General features: G+C 45.6%; 1 protein-coding gene across 1 annotated transcript in view; it reads left to right on the forward strand.

The window, feature by feature from the left end:
* The window catches only part of COPA (coatomer protein complex subunit alpha), a 72,699-nt gene that overhangs the window by 43,398 nt on the left and 12,456 nt on the right, over positions 1-16,845 (forward strand). The window contains exons 20-29 of the mRNA XM_030186392.1: positions 4,604-4,793; positions 5,131-5,226; positions 5,456-5,544; positions 10,185-10,308; positions 12,005-12,094; positions 12,199-12,308; positions 13,078-13,155; positions 13,865-13,933; positions 15,827-15,963; positions 16,383-16,569. Of these exons, the coding sequence (XP_030042252.1) occupies positions 4,604-4,793; positions 5,131-5,226; positions 5,456-5,544; positions 10,185-10,308; positions 12,005-12,094; positions 12,199-12,308; positions 13,078-13,155; positions 13,865-13,933; positions 15,827-15,963; positions 16,383-16,569 (1,170 nt within the window). The remainder of the gene's footprint in view (positions 1-4,603; positions 4,794-5,130; positions 5,227-5,455; positions 5,545-10,184; positions 10,309-12,004; positions 12,095-12,198; positions 12,309-13,077; positions 13,156-13,864; positions 13,934-15,826; positions 15,964-16,382; positions 16,570-16,845) is intronic.

A 16,845-nucleotide genomic window follows, 5' to 3' on the forward strand; every position in this document is an offset into this window, starting at 1 on the left:
TCTTACTAAGGCCAATTATTACCACAAATTTAGCCAATTACTTTATGCACATATCTGTGATCTGCACCGAAAATTGCATTCCTAACTTTGACTGACCTGTACAGAATTTTGGGAAAAGTCATTGAAGAGTTACATCAACATCATAGTGCTATAACCGCCAATTCAAAGATACTTGGAGGCGTATTTTCAAAGCTCTTAAACTTACAAAGTTATATAGAGGCATATTTTCAAAGCACTTAGCCTTCCAAAGATCCATAGAAACCTATAGAACTTTGGAAGGCTAAGTGCTTTGAAAATATGCTTGATAGTAACCTGTGGAACTTTGTAAATCTAAATGCTTTGAAAACGAGCCCCTTAGTTTTCCAACAGACCACTACTACAACAGTATATCCTGAAAAATTATACATCCGATGTAGATTTTCAGTCTTCTTGTTTCAAAAGACTGTTTAAACAAACAAGTCTAATGATTTCTTAAATATAAAATTCTGTATGGCTTGTAAATCAGAAGGTAAAGAATTCCAAAGCTTTGTCCCTGCTGTATATAAAATTGCTGACCTATATTCATCTAATCTGATATTATGAAATGAGGGCACATTCAGTAGGTCTTTATTTGCCGATTAATGTTCGAAGTCCATAGACATGCAAGTTCTCAGAAATAACTACATAGCACACCAGCTGCAAATGCTCCATTACCAGCAGCTCTCTCTTACTTCAGTTGGAGGACGCCTCTGCAGACCGTATCAGGCAGGACGCATCAACCCTCATGATGGTTCTCCAAGAGACCACATAACACCTTATTTGTATCACATACGATGCATACCAGGCCGCTGCCAGAACTGCCACAGTTGCCGTCAAGTGCTTGCTGCATGGCCTTGTTGCACACCTTCGACCCCTTGGAAGAGATCTATTGGTTAATCGCCGCAAAGACTGAATCCTTGCTGGTTAAAAAACAAAACAAAATAGGCTTCATACAAGTTCCTGGAGAAAAAGTCAAAAAACTGTTAAGGAGGTAGACTTGCGGAAAGCTGCTGTTATCCATGAGTGTATAAGCAGCAGCATAGAAAGTCTTCTCTTTGGGATCCTGCCAGATACTTCTAAACAAGGAACAGGTTACTGGGTTTGATGGAACTTTGATCTGACCCAGTTTAGTAGCTCTTTCTGGACACCTCCTATGGCATCTTCCAATCTAACAGTCTTGTCTCTTCCATCAGCAACCCACAAAGCATCAGCTTGCTGTTAAAACCACATGGTGGAGAGCATGCCACACTATAGATCTACTAAGGCCTCATTTACATCCTCTGATCCTTCATTTATACACATGTAGAGGCAAGAAATTGGTGCTCAGGTTTTCTTGGCCTGGTTTAGCATGCGTGCAGGGCGTAGCCAGACTTCGGCAGGAGGGGGGTCCAGAGCCCGAGGTGAGGGGGCACACTTTAGCCCCCTCCCCAGTGCGGCCGACCCCCCAACCCCCGCCAGCCAAAGTCCCCTTCAGCACCAGTCTACGAGTCTGGCGCGTTCGCTGATCTAGATTCTGTTTCTGTGAGTCCTGACGTCCTGCACGTGCCTATGTGCAGGACGTCAGGACTCACAGAAACAGAATCCAGATCAGCAATGTGCCTGAGACCGGTGCTGAAGAGGACTTCGGCTGGCGGGGGTTGGGGACCCCGCCAGCAAAGGTACCTGACGGCTGCGGCAGGAGAGGGTGGGTTGAATGTGGCGGGGGAAGGGGCAGCGGCGGGGGGGGGGGGGGGGGGGAACGGGGGCCAGGGCTAAACCTGCGGGGGCCCATGCCCCCACCTAGCTATGACCCTGGCGTGCAAGGGCCCTTTTTAGAAAGCACACTAAGCTTTAATGTAATAGTCTCTGGGTGATATTGATACCTCAGTAACGCAAGTTAGGAAGGCTTTATTAAAAACAGTGAAGTGTTCACTGAAACAGCTTGTGTTTGTTTACGTGCTGAGTCAGACAGAGGGTGATGTAATGTGTAAGTCTGGTTTGGTTCGTTTTTCTTGAGCTTTTCTGTCTGTAGTTTTTCATTCTTATGGTTCAACATTTTTATTGATGACAATTCAAACAAAACACATTCAACAATATGAATATACAGAGATTCAAATATGAAAATGTACTCAGTAAAGACAAAATGATACAGTCCGTCATCAAACTTTTAACATTTTATCCCCACCCCACCCTTCTATTTTTATATTTATGATTTAACGTTTTTATTGACAATACTTCAAATGATATACAACCAAGAATATGAATACATGGAGAACCAGAGTGAAACATGCTCTCATTACTCACAAAGTGGTACCTTTTGTCATCATATTTTTAACATTTCAACCCTACCCCACCCCTCTATTGAAACCTAAATCTATTCATGTATTCAAAAGACTAAAAGTACATACAACCTTTTGCAGCTAACAAACACTGCTATATAACAGACGGTTGTCTAACCAACATTTAACGACTAATATTATTGTTCTCCCCCTCCCTCATCCCTCATATTCAATTCCAATCTGTTATGGACCTAAGATACTTAACAACACATACGCCACAATAGAACAAGAAATCAGTCCCCAAACCGCAGACAACTGTCTGTAGTTTTTCATTCTTATTTTTCCTCAAGATATAGTCAGCTGGTTGTTCTTCACCTTTTTGGTGGTATTTTCACAGTTATCTGGAGAGGAAACCTAGTCCTTGTCCCACCAAATGGTCATTTCTGTGAAACATGAAGGTGGGGGAGAGGGAACCCTAGCCCTAGCTTGGAGACAATTAGAGAGAAGCCTTATCTGTGTTACTGGCTTGAGTCCCATTCTCTGGCCTCTTGAGTGTATTGGAACAGATTTAAGGAACTTACTACTACTACTACTATTTAGCATTTTTATAGCGCTACAAGGCGTACGCAGCGCTGCACAAACATAGAAGAAAGACAGTCCCTGCTCAAAGAGCTTACAATCTAATAGACAAAAAATAAAGTAATCAAATCAATTAATGTGTACAGGAAGGAGGAGAGGAGGGTAGGTGGAGGCGAGTGGTTACGAGTCAAAAGCAATGTTAAAGAGGTGGGATTTCAGTCTAGATTTAAAAGTGGCCAAGGATGGGGCAAGACGTAGGGGCTCAGGAAGTTTATTCCAGGCGTAGGGTGCAGCGAGACAGAAGGCGCGAAGTCTGGAGTCATGGATTTATCCATGGAGCGGAGTGCACGGGAAGGGGTGTAGGGAAGGACGAGTGTGGAGAGATACTGGGGAGCAGCAGAGTGAGTACATTTATAGGTTAGTAGAAGAAGTTTGAACAGGATACGAAAATGGATAGGGAGACAGTGAAGCGACTTGAGGAGAGGGGTAGTATGAGTAAAGCGACCCTGGCGGAAGACGAGACGGGCAGCAGAGTTTTGAACCGATTGGAGAGAGGAGAGGTGACTAAGTGGGAGGCCAGCAAGAAGCAGATTGCAGTAGTCTAAACGAGAGGTGACAGGGGTGTAGATGAGGGTTTTGGTAGAGTGCTCGGAAAGAAAGGGGCGGATTTTACGGATGTTGTAAAGAAAGAAACGACAGGTCTTGGCGATCTGCTGGATATGATGAGAGAAGGAGAGAGAAGAGTCAAAGATGACCCCAAGGTTTCGAGCTGAGGAGACAGGGAGAATGAGAGAACCATCAACAGAAATAGAAAACGGGGGGAGTGGGGAGGTGGGTTTGGGGGGAAAAATGAGAAGCTCGGTTTTGGTCATGTTTAATTTCAGGTTCACTTAGAACCATTATAGTGTCAAAGGTCTAGGCTCATTTGTATCTCCTTCCTCTTGCCAAGCCTAGAGCAGCAATCGAGAGCAAGGGTTCAAATTCTGCTTCTCTCACTGATGCTCCATGTGACCCTGGGCAAGTCACCTTCATTATCTGTTACTTCACATACAGATAGCTTGTAAGCTCTATTTGGGCAAAAACTACTGTACCTGAGCTGTAACATGCCTTAAGCTCAGATTTGGACAGGCATATCTACTATAATAACACTCACCCTCAACGTTCTGAGGACACTGACCTCAGTGAAGCCAAGCCACTGACAACAGTTCCTTCAGGTTCGAAGGTTCGTGGTGGTGAAGCCACCAGGCCCCGCCCTCACGTCAAACGTCATGACATCGAGGGCGGAGCAAACGTTGAGGGTGAGTTTTATTACTGTACCTGTGCTCCGCCCTTGCATCAAAACGAGGCGGCACAGGAAAATCGACACCCACACAGAGCAGCGCTAACAACAGCGGCGACGCACGAACCACCTACAACCGCGACGAGCCACGGGGCGGCCCAGGAAAATCGCCACTGATCTCAGTATGTGAGTCACCCCCCCCCCCTCCCCCCAAAAAAAGCTAGCGCCCATTTCATTGCTCAGAGAAACAGGCCTTCTTTCCTAGTAATGAAATAAAAAAATCAATATACAAATTTTGTTTCCATTTCCTCTTTCTCACGTTTTCCTCTTAATAAAGAATTTTGAAGCCGAATTCTGCCCGACGTTTGTGTTTACATTTTTTTTTTATTCCAATAGGTTGATGCTAGAACTGTGCTGCGTTTTGGTTTTAGTGCTGTCCGGCATTTAATTTCTTCTTTTCTCCTGTTAGATTGCCCTGGAAGCTGCGAAGGCTCTAGACGATAAAAACTGCTGGGAAAAACTGGGTGAAGTAGCCCTGCTTCAGGGAAACCATCAGATTGTGGAGATGTGCTACCAGCGCACCAAGAACTTTGACAAGTTGTCCTTCCTCTATCTCATCACCGGTAACTTGGAGAAACTGCGCAAGATGATGAAGATTGGTAAGTTCGTGGCAGAGGGTTGAAAAGGAGAAACAGATGACATGAATACGGAGTGGAGGAGTGGCCTAGTGGTTAGGGTGGTGGACTTTGGTCCTGGGGAACTGAGTTCGATTCCCACTTCAGGCACAGGCAGCTCCTTGTGACTCTGGGCAAGTCACCTAACCCTCCATTGCCCCATGTAAGCCGCATTGAGCCTGCCGTGAGTGGGAAAGCACGGGGTACAAAAATAAATAAAATAATAATAATAATAGATGCCCACAAGATAATAGCTAAAGGATTCTATGAAGAGTCTGCTGTATTGGTGCTGATTGACTTGTGTTTTTCTGTTGTGATTTAGCTGAAATTCGCAAGGATATGAGTGGTCACTACCAGAATGCTCTTTACTTGGGGGATGTAGTGGAGAGGGTGCGGATCCTGAAGAACTGCGGACAGAGTGAGTAATGCATTGTCCAGAACTTTATGCTGTGGGTGGTTTGGGGGGAGGGAGCAGGGGGGAAGGGCAGTCTGTCTTTCACATCTTGAGTCCCTGCATTCAGTTGGTTTTAGATCTGTAAAGAATCAGAACTTTTTTTTTTTCTCCAGAACTAAAGCTGCCTATTTTTTTCTTGTTAGTAAAGTTTCTTCTAAATATTTTCTTTTTTTTTCCAAAAATCATCATCCAGAGTCCCTGGCATATCTCACATCTGCCACTCATGGTTTAGATGAGGAAGCAGAGAGTCTGAAGGAGACTTTTGACCCAGAAAAGGAATTGGTGAGTGGCTTGTACCTATCCTTCTCTTTCTCGTGCTGCTCTTCTGTGACCCCAGCTTTTTCCAATTTCTAGTTTCCCTATCGTCTGCTCCAGACTATTCCCAACGAGTGGGTAATACGCACTCCTACTAGCAGAAGGAGACTGAGAACTATTGAGTAGTGCCACCTGTATAAGGGACTGTACAACCCTGACCTGCTCAGTATTTCTCTGTCTCCCTGCAGAGGTAGGTGAGTCTGTGCAACCCTGCTCCGTTGATTGGTGCGCAGTTTTGGTCTCGTGGGGGGGGGGGAAAAAAAAGGACGACTCATAGTCAGTCAGTGGGGTCCTCTGATCATGGATCTCGTTGTCACGGCCGAGAATGTCAAGGTCCCAAGGTTTTTCATTTGCTGCAAGGAGCTGATGTCGGAGGGTCTAGATGCGTTGGCTCAGCCCTGGCATTCCACAGTCCTGCTGTTTGTGTTTCCCCCGTGGCCACACATCGGTCACATTCTGCAACACATTCAGGGTTATAACTGTCAAGTGGTCCTAGTAATGCTCGACTGGCTGCATCGGCCGTGGTGTGCAGATCTAATGCGGCTGCAGGTGGGGGATCGGCTTTGCCTTCCTGCACGAGTCGGCCTGTTGAGGCAAGGTTACATTCTAATGCTCGATGTGGCTCAGTTCTCCCCTACGGCTTGGCTGTTGAGCAGGCGTGGTTGTTGAAGAAGGGGTATTCTGCAGGTGTAGTGCAAACCCTCTTGCGTTCCAGAAAGAGGTCAACCTCCTTGGCCTACATTCAAATATGGCTTGTTTTTGAGGCTTGGTGTAAAGAGAGAAATGTGCAGCCTTTGGACTTTCTTCAATGTGGCTTGGAGAAAGGGTTGTCTGTCTTCTCTTCGAGTGCAGCTGGCGGCTATGGCTTGTTTTAAGGGTCTGATTTAGGGTAGGTCATTAGCCCTTCATCCAGATGTTGCCCATTTTTCCCAGGGAGTTAAGAGGTTGTGATACTTCCTATGTGCCCAGTCGTTCCTCCTTGGGATTTGAATGTGGTGCTGATGACCTTGGTTAAGACCCCATTTGAGACTCTCCAGCAGGCCACCTTTAAGGATCTGTCTCTCAAGGTGGTGTTGTTGGTGACTATCACGTCTGTGCACTGTATTTCCAAGTCGCAGGCCTTGTTGTGCTGGGAGCTGTTTTTGGTCTTCTGTACGGAGAAGGTGTCGTTGAGGCCATTTCCTTCCTTCCTGCCTAAGGTGATTTCCCCTTTTCTCGTCAATCAGTCTTTTTCTTTACCATTCTTTTCACGGGATGAGGTTCCTACTCCTTGGTTTAAGCTCAACGTCCGGAGGGCGCTGAAAGTCTATGTGTGTCGGATTGTGGAGTTTCGGAAGACTGACCATCTTTGTTTTTGGAGGTTTGCGAAAGGGGGAGCGTCTAAGCCCTCCATTGCCTGCTGGATTAAAGAGGCGATTTCTTCCACTTATTTGCTGTTGGGTAAGGAGGCATCGGCAGTATTGAAGGCTTGCTACATCAGTGCGTGCTACAGAGGTGAAATTCCTTGATGGAATTAAAGACTGCTTTATGGGGCAGCTGGTTCAGAAATCAACAAGAGGAGGAACAATTCTAGACCAGAGAAAGCAAATAGAATGTTAGATATTATTAGGAAAGGAATGGAAAATGAAAACGAGGTTGTTGTAATGTTTTTGTATCGCTCCATGGTGTGACCTCACCTTGAATACTGTGTGCAATTCTGGTCGCCGCATCTCAAAAAAATATAGTGGAATTAGAAAAGATAAAGAGAAGGGCAACAAAAATGATAAAGGGGATGGGACAACTTCCCTATGAGGAAAGGCTGAAACGGCTTGAGCTCTTCAGCTTGGAGAAAAGACGGCTGAGGGGAGATGTGATAGAGGTATATAAAATGGGGGCATAGAACGAGGCCCACCCTAACTAACCCCAATCCAACATCCCTCGCTGCCTTTTCTCCCTCGGGTCCAGCTGTCTGGGAGCATTGCCTGCCTTTCTGTTCCTCCCTGCTGCGGTGGCTGCAGCTTTCTTTTTTGGGCCATAGCTGGCAGCACTGTGATTCACACAGGCATTTCCCCCTGCAGCGTCCATCCGGCCCTGCATAAACAGGAAGTGCATCAGAGAGGGCTGGATGGATGCGTCGGGGAAATGCCTGTGTGAATCTCAGCACTTCCAATGATGGCCCAGAAATGAAAGCTGCAGGCACCGCAGCAGCGGTGGGGAGGAGCAGAAAGAGGCAGGCAGCACTTCTGGATGGCCAGACCCAGAGCCATGGGAGAAATGGCAGCAAGGGATGTTGGATTGGGGCAGGCTGGATTGCAGGATGGCAGAAGTGCTGGACTTCTGGGGGGATGAGGGGGGCTGGAGGGAAGGGAGTGTGCTCCCGGACTTCTGGGAAGAAGAGGATTGGAGGGAAGGGAGAGAGTTGCTGGATGTAGGGGGGGGGGGGGAGGAGGAGGAGGGGAACTGAATGGGAGGGAGAGAGCTGCTGGACATGAGAGGAAGGGACTGAATGGGAGGGATAGAGCTGCTGGACATTTCAGGAAGAGGGGGAAGGGGCTGGCAGGAAGGGAGAGATTTGCTGGGCGTGGGAGGAAGGGGGGCTGGAGGGAAGGGAGAGAGCTGCTGGATGTGGGAGAAAGGAGGAGGAGACTGGATGGAAGCAAGAGAGCTGCTGGGTGTGGGAGGAAGAGGAGGAGGGGATCTGGATGGAAGAGAGAGAACTCCTAGATGTGGGAGTTAGAGGAGTTGGAGAGAAGGGAGAGAGCTGCTGGATGTGGGAGGAAGAGGAGGAGGGGGCTGCTGGACTTGAGGGAGGGGAGGGGAGCTGGAGGGAAGGGAGGGAACTGCAGGAACAGCACAAGGAAGGAGGGAAGGGAAACAGAGATACCAGACCAAGGAGATGAAGGAAAAGGGGAAGGAGGAAGGGAGGGCGGGTGGGCAGGCAGGGAATCAAGCAAGCAACCCAGATGCTGAAAAGGGGAGGGAATGAGAGGGAGAGATGCTGGATGGAGTAGGGTCAGAGAGGATAGAGATATATTGGCACTGGAGACGAAGAGAGGGGAGAAGCTGGACATGGAAAATATAGGGACACAAAGAAAGGGAGATAATGAAAATGGAGGATGATAGAGGTACAGAGATGAAAGAAGATGGATAGTGGACCCGGAGAGAGTAGAAATATCATATGGACAGGAGACCTTGGTGAGTGAGTTAAGAGAAGACAGAAGGATGTAGAAAGCAGCGCCTGGGACCAACATGACTTGAAAAATAAAATGACCAGACAACAAAATTTATTTTTCTGTTTTATGACTAGAATATGTCAGATTTCAAATATACATCTTGCTAGAGCTGGTGTTTGATATGGCTGGGGCCCAAAGCAGAGTGGAATCTGAATCTATTTCTTTGGGCTTTTAAGTGCTCCATCCTTCGAACCACTATGAAAGGTGGCACTGAAACATTTAACTTCAAAGGTGTTATTTCTAGTGGCTGTATATTCAGCAAGGTTGATAGGCTTGACAGGACAAATGCCTTTAGCTCTTTATTGCGATTTACGGAGGCAGGTGTTTTCACTGCAGTCCGTCCTTTAAACCCTTCCAAAGGTAGTTTCCATTTTTCACCACAATCAGGTTGTCTTGCTGCCCTCCTTCCAGAGAGAGAATTGTGAAGAAAAGTTTGCAGTCCTTGACCTAGACATTGCCTATGGTTTTCATAAATCAGGTTGTTTATGCTCTTTGGAAGACTGAGAAAAGGGTAAGAGGCAATGAAATCAAGCATAGTGTGATGGGTTAAGCAGCTCATATTCTCAAAGGCAAGGTGCCTCCGTTGTACTTTCGGTATATTTGACTAGGAGTTTAGCATCATCTTGGGCAGAATCTCAAGCAGTTTCTCAGTAGATATCTATAAGGCTATGACTTAATCTTCACTGCACTCTTTTGCTAAACATTATCAACTGGACATGCTTAGGCAAGATGCTGCTTGTGGAGGCAGGGGTCTCAGGATCCTGCCCAGTGAGGGAGGGCACTTACGTCGAGCCTGCCCAGTGGGGGAGGGTTGCATATAGTACTTCCCATTCGTTCTGGACTGGTCTGGTAGAAACAAAAGGAATGGAAAAAATTGTTTTTTACCTGCTAATTTTCTTTCCTTGAGTCGTACCAGACTAGTCCAGAAATCTGCTGTGTCGTTTTCTTATTGCTGAAGATAAGATTGATAAGGGAGGAGACCACAGACTTCCATTCAGGTTCTCTCTTTTTGTCTGAGACCCTAGTTGTACATTAGCTTTGTTTCAGAGATACTGAGCATGTGGCTGTACAGTGACTTAGATACAGCAAGGATCACAACTTGCTGTTCTCTTTTTCTCCATCTGCTGGTTGAGGGGCGTAACCCATTTGTTCTGGACTGGTCTGGTAGATTCAAGGAAAGGAAAAGGTAAGAACTGAATTTTCACTTGTGTTAGTTATCTTTCCCAGTTTACACAGTCCTTCAGATGAAGATGCCATTTATGATAAAACTGAGAGTAGTCAGGGCAGACTCTTCTCTGGTCTGTTTGCAGAGGTTTGGTATTCTGAGAGGTTTTAGTGTGCAGGTGGAACTCGGATACTGCTCTGAACAATGAATTTTACTATTTTTCTTTTCAGATTCCTGAGATTGACCCCAATGCAAAACTGCTGCAGCCCCCTGCACCCATCATGCCCCTGGACACTAACTGGCCACTGTTAACCATGTCTAAGGGCTTTTTTGAAGGAACCATTGCCAGCAAGGGTAAGGAGATGACTCCAGTTGAGTGAGACATCTGAAAGGAGGGCAAAAACAAGAACTGTAGAAAGAACATATATATATATATATATATATATATATATATTTTGGAGGAGGTGAATACGGTAAGATTGACACAAGTGTCACGAAATACCGTTCAGAAAAGAACGGCACCTGTTGTGTACAGTGTAGTATTTGAAAGTATCCCCAGCACTCTCTTATGTAAACTAGCCATTGAGCCCGTAAAAACGGGCTGGTATTGCGGTTTTCCTTCCCCTCCCCCCCCCCCCCCCCCCCCGCGAGGTCGCCACCGCTCCCCCCCCCCCCCTCGGAGTCACCGCCGCCGCCCCCCCTGCACCCGGCCCAGGCCCTCTCTTCGCTTCTGAACTTACACATCCATTTGCCGAACGCAGCAATGCACATCAGCTCTCAGCTGCCGTGGGCTCTTCCTTCTCTGCCTGTGGCCCCACCCTCCTGTGACGTAACGTCAGCGAGGGCGGGACACAGGCAGAGAAGGAAGGGGCAGCTCAGCTGATGTGCGTTGCTGCGTTTGGCAAATGGATGTGTAAGTTCAGAAGGGAAGAGAGGGCCCGGGCCGGGTGGAGGGGTGGCGGCGGCAACTCTGAGTGGGGGGGGAGGAGCGGTAGCAACCTTGGCGGCGCAGTTTCCCTCTCTGTCCCGCCCGCCCGTCATCACGTATTGACGCGGGGGCGGGACAGAGAGGGAAGTCTCTACTGCGCATTTGCGAGTGAGTCGGTCACTCGCCGTTTATATGTTTGACAAGTTCAGTGTTTCATTTTTAAGTTGCTTTTGATGGAGTTCTTTTCATGGCATGCCCTCTGTTTATGGTGGTAGCAGCCATTGTGGCAACAGTGCAACAGTTTGCATCATAGGTGTGGTGTCCCAATCTGTTCACATTGGTTAGTGTCACAGATGACATCATATGTCACGTTGAGTTCTAGGAAGGTATGAGCTCTGCCTGAAACTTCACTGGCTGTCTGGTTTGTCTTTATTTAAAATCATGTCTATTCCACCAATCCAAAGTGAATCAAGTTCTCAGCAGAGTACAGTCACAAAATATACACAGTACAGATAACTGTTAAAACAAGTAAAACAACAACAAAACACAACATATATTTAAAACACAGTAATATACAGTGAAGATCAACACAAACATCATTAATATTTAAACAAATAAAAATGATACCTAACCATTAACCTGAAGACACAACTCCCATCTAGTATAAACTTTGCAGGCCCTGCAGAGCACCTCCCAGGGTAGGACAGCTTGTGGAACTCTCTGAAAAAGGAAACAAGTGATTAACGTGGTGTGCTTTATCTTGGAGAATTTGAGAATGCTAGTACAGAGGAGTCTGGGATGATGGATCCTGCCTAGGGATAGAGTGATGGGACAGGGCAACCTGTCCATGGTTATTGAAGGTTAATGATGAAAATCCAAATAAGAATTTAATTGGAAATGTACGAAAGTTGCACTGATTGAATAAACAGGTTTAAATATCTGCTCCTTTCAGACGCAGTACTATGAATCCATTGTTTAAAATAGTTGGCCACATGAAATGGAGAAATCCAAATAGTTGCATACTTGGAGGGCCTGGAGTCTGAGCCACCAGTTTGGGGGAGGTTTCTAATGTAATCTGTTGGAGTCATTGGATGACCAGGCTCTTTTCTCTTCCTTGCACAGGTAAAGGCAATGCAATGGCTGCCGATATCGATATTGACACAGTTGGTGTCGAGGGCTGGGGAGAAGATGCTGAACTACAACTTGATGAAGGTTAGTGCATGCTTGCTCCTGTGGTTTGGAGTGGGATGTGCTTGCTCCTGAGGTTTGGGGTGGATTATTTGTCTCATATCTGGGGTTTTTCCTCTACATTGCAGATGGATTTGTGGATGCATCAGAAGGATATGGTGATGAGGCTCTTGGGAAAGGACAGGAAGAAGGAGGTGGCTGGGATGTGGAAGAAGACCTGGATCTTCCACCAGAACTGGTAGGAAACTCCAGGGCTAGGTTCCAAAAGTAAGAGACTAGCTCAAGGTGGAACGGCAGAAATTAACTTCAAATATTTAATACTAGAAGTGAACATAGAGACAAAAGAAAGGAAGAAGTGAAAACACGGGTCTTATGTGCAAACCAAACCTGTGCTTATCGCACAGTGTTGTATGTGGCACAGGGTAATTCATATCCTATCTATCATTTATTAAAAGTTGATATACCGCCTTGCTTATTCAGATATCAGCAGTTTACAATATACATTAAAATAAAATTTTGTGAAAAGGAACTCAAGGTAAAAGATCCTAACACAATCATAAGTGTATGCACACATATTGTATCTGCAGACTGAAGCAGTGAATACCACCCGTTCCATCTGGTTGATCGCGAAAGGCCTGAGTGAAAAAAATGTGCTTTTAGCATGGACCTAAATTTTTTCACATTTCCCTCCATTCTAATCAATTGCGGAAGCTTATTCTACAGCATTGGAGCTAGCCAGAAAAAGGCACACTCTGTGATTTGCCTTAAAAATTGACAAGATAACCATTCTCTAGTCTTGCAAGGAACTGAGCAGGACACGACTTTAATATGGTATGTAAAAGGCTCAGAGAGAGAAGTGTCTTAGAAATGAGATAGTGATTTTTGCCTTAAGATACATGTCCTTCCACAAAATGCTCCTTGCCTTTCTAACCATTAACCCTAAAGCTGCCTGCCTGCAACTTGGAATGTTCCTCCGTGTTTCTAATGCTAAGTCTTTGTTCTGGCAGGACATCTCCTCTGGCCCTGCTTCTGGCGCAGAGGAAGGATTCTTCGTGCCACCCACTAAAGGAATCAGCCCTGCTCAGGTAATTTATTTGATATTCTGTTTCCCAGAGCCCTGTATCTTCAGCTTCCTCGGTCGCTGAACCCAGGTCACCTGCCCGGTTTTAATAACACAGGTCACCTGCCTGGTTTTAATAACACTGGAAACTTGGGACATGTCCTTTCAGGGGTTTCTGTTGAGTTGCAGTAAAGATTGAGTTTTGTGAAGGATGAAGCATCTACCTAATTGTATGTCTCTACAGCTGGACAGCAATGCTGTCCATTCACGTGCTGGTGACCTGAGTATGATGTGTGTGGTGGGAATTATGCTAATAGCAACAAAAAGCATTTTGAAAGCTTCTAGGTTTCAGCCTGAAAGTTGTCTCAGTTATCCTGCTTAACCATAATGAGGAGAACGGGTGGCTGGTATTTCTCAGACTACTGCGTGGCTGAAATGTATTTTTGGTGTTTGAACAACTTGTGTGTGTCTTGGACTGTTACAGATACTTGCAGATCTTTGAGAGAGAGGCAGTTTCATGCTAGTAGAGAGAATTGGTTTTTTTCAGTGCTAAAGTAGTGGTTTTATTATTATGCGTGTTCAGACACTTCCTCAGTTTAACAGCAGTTTGTGAGTAGGTTGGCAGTATAATTCATTTATTTGGTATATTGTCACTGATGTCTGGTCAGTAAAAGCAGCCATGGTTATGACCTCTCAACAGTAATCTGGGCTCTAATATATTCCTTTCGCCATAGATCTGGTGTAATAATTCTCAGCTGCCGGTTGATCACATCCTTGCTGGCTCCTTTGAGACTGCCATGAGGGTAAGTGGAGTTTTATGGTGAAATTCCTTGAAGTGTGTATTGGGGGGGGGTGAATAATATTCACAATTAGCTTTGAAAAGAAAGCTGTGCTTTGTTTTAAAAGTCCACTCCATCAAGCATTAACTTGTGCCAAATGGGAAAAGAACCAATCCATGTGTTTTGAAACCTTTTTATTTATTTATTTATTGTTTGCATTTGTATCCCACATTTTCCCACCTCTTTGCGGGCTCAGTGTGGCTTACAATAAGATAAGAATAATGAAAATACATTTGTTACAACTTGGTTATGGGTTATATTGTACAAATTATGCGAGATAATCGAATTATCATTAGGAATATCACAATGGGACGTCAACATGAAGCTTAAGGGCAGTGTTAAGACACAAAGGCATATGGTGTACATATTTCTGTGAGTAAGTGTATGAGTAGTGTTGAATTATAGGGGATGGGAGATCATAAGTGGATGCATGATGCATTGATGAACAGTGAGTGTGGACTCTATGTGTTTTGGTTCTTTCCGTAAATTGATTCAAATAGATGGGTCTTCAGTAGTCTGCGGAAGGATGCTTGTTCGTGGATCGCTTTTAAGTTGCGTGGCAGTGTGTTCCAAAGCTGCGTGCTCGTGTGAGAAAAGGTTGACGCGTGTAGCGTCTTGTATTTCACACCCTTGCAAGTAGGGAAATGGAGGTTGAGGTATGTTCGGGAAGATCTCCTAGCATTTCTGGGTGGTAAGTCAATAAACTCGGACATGTAGGCTGGGGCTTCGCCGTGAAGGATCTTGTGGACTAGTGTGCATACCTTAAAAGTGATGCGTTCCTTAAGTGGAAGCCAGTGTAGTTTTTCTCGTAGTGGTGTTGCCCTTTCATACTTTGGTTTTCCGAAGATGAGTCTGGCTGCTGTGTTCTGGGCTGTTTGAAGTTTCCTCAATGTTTGCTCTTTGCAGCCTGCGTATGCTTTCTGCCTGTTAGTATTTACAGTCCCTTTCCACTGAGCATAAGGCAGGACCTGCTTCCTATATGCTGAGCAACAGCAAATTCATGTACATTGTGGAGTTTTTCAATATTATTTATTTATTATTATTTATTGCATTTGTACCCCACATTTTCCCACCTATTTGCAGGCTCAATGTGGCTTACAGAGTGTTGTAACGACAAAGTCATGACAGGATATTGGAAACAATCAAAAGTAAACAGAGGATAGATGCGGAATTAGAGAAGATGGAATCCTTGTGTTTTGTGTCTTTAAGGGTTCTTTTTGTAGGCTCTATTGAAGAGATGTGTTTTCAGAGATTTGCGAAAGTTGCTTAGATTGTCCATAGTTTTTAGGGCTGGGGGTAACCCATTCCATATCTGTGTACTTCTGTAGGAGAAGGTAGTGGCGTATGCCTGCTTATATTTAAGTCCTTTACAGCTGGGGAAGTTCAGATTGAGGAATTTGCGGGCTGATCTCTTGGCATTTCTGGGCGGTAGGTCCACAAGGTTAAACATGTACAGTGGGGCATCTGCATGAATGATCTTGTGTACGATTGTGCAGATCTTGAGTGGAAGCCAGTGAAGTTTCTCTCTTAAGGGTTTCACGCTTTCGTATTTGGTCTTTCCAAATATGAGTCTGGCTGCGGTATTTTGGGCTGTTTGGAGTTTCTTGATAGTCTGTTCTTTGCAGCCAGCGTACAAAGTGTTACAGTAATCCAGGTGACTAATTACCATAGATTGTACCAAGGTGCGGAAAATGTTTCTCGGGAAGAATATCTCTTATAAAACTCCTTGTAGATGGACTTTTTTCACCACGTAGGATATGGATGCCAAGAGTTGGCAAATAAGGAGCAGATGATATTTGAGTGCAATAGTCCTGTGAGTTTTCACATTAACAGTACTTTCATCTCTGTTTCCTCTAGCTTCTCTATGACCAGGTGGGAGTGACAACCTTTGGTCCCTACAAGCAGCTTTTCATGCAGACCTTTGCCCGAGGGCGCTCCACTTACCAGGCCCTGCCTGGCCTCCCTGCCATGTATGGCTATCCCAATCGCAACTGGTAAGCAGTGCTGCACTTGTGAAAGACCCGAATGGCTCTCTGCACTTAGACTACTGTCGGACCAAGATGTAGATGAGCACAGTTTGTGTGGGAGGCAGCCAAAGGCAAAATTAGTCCTTACTTGATCATTTTCTTTCCATTAGTCCCAACAGATCAAGCCAGAGCTGAGTGGTGGTAGAGGGACATAACCCACTCGTCTCTGGATTGATCCGTGGGACGCTATGGAAGGAGAAGCTTGAAGAGGGTGAATTTTGATTTTCAAAGTAGAGAGATTCAACATACTTTTACTTTGAACATTTCCTTAGGAAAACCGAGTCACTTGCCCATTTTTTTTTCCAACCAAAATAATCCCTAAAAACACAATATGTTGCATAAAACACCTGTTCCCTACCCACCTCCATCCCCCTTTTTGCTTACAGGAAGGATGCGGGGATGAAGAATGCAGTACCGGCTGTGGGCCTGAAACTGAGTGACCTGATCCAGCGCCTGCAGCTCTGCTATCAGCTGACCACCTCTGGCAAGTTCGAGGAAGCAGTGGAGAAGTTCCGGCTGATCCTGCTGAGCGTGCCGATGCTGGTGGTGGACAACAAGCAGGAGATTGCAGAGGTGAGGCTCGGCTCTGGGAAAAGATCACTGCATGTGCAGCCACGCTTATCGAATCCTTTCTCTCCGATGCAGTCTTGTTATTGTTCTATATTAGTCATTATGATTTGTTTACAGTCTTGTAAGGTGTTTTTTTTTTTTAAGAGCAGTTATGAGAGTTCTTTAGTCTTCTAAGTGCAGTGTCTGACAGGGGTTGAATTTAAAGGCCCTTAGACCAGTGGCGTAGCCATAGGTGGGCCTGGGTGGGCCAGGGCCCACCTACTTAGGGCTTAGGCCCAC

Source organism: Microcaecilia unicolor, chromosome 14, assembly GCF_901765095.1.
Source record: "Microcaecilia unicolor chromosome 14, aMicUni1.1, whole genome shotgun sequence".
In the NCBI taxonomy this organism is placed as follows: Eukaryota; Metazoa; Chordata; class Amphibia; order Gymnophiona; family Siphonopidae; genus Microcaecilia; species Microcaecilia unicolor.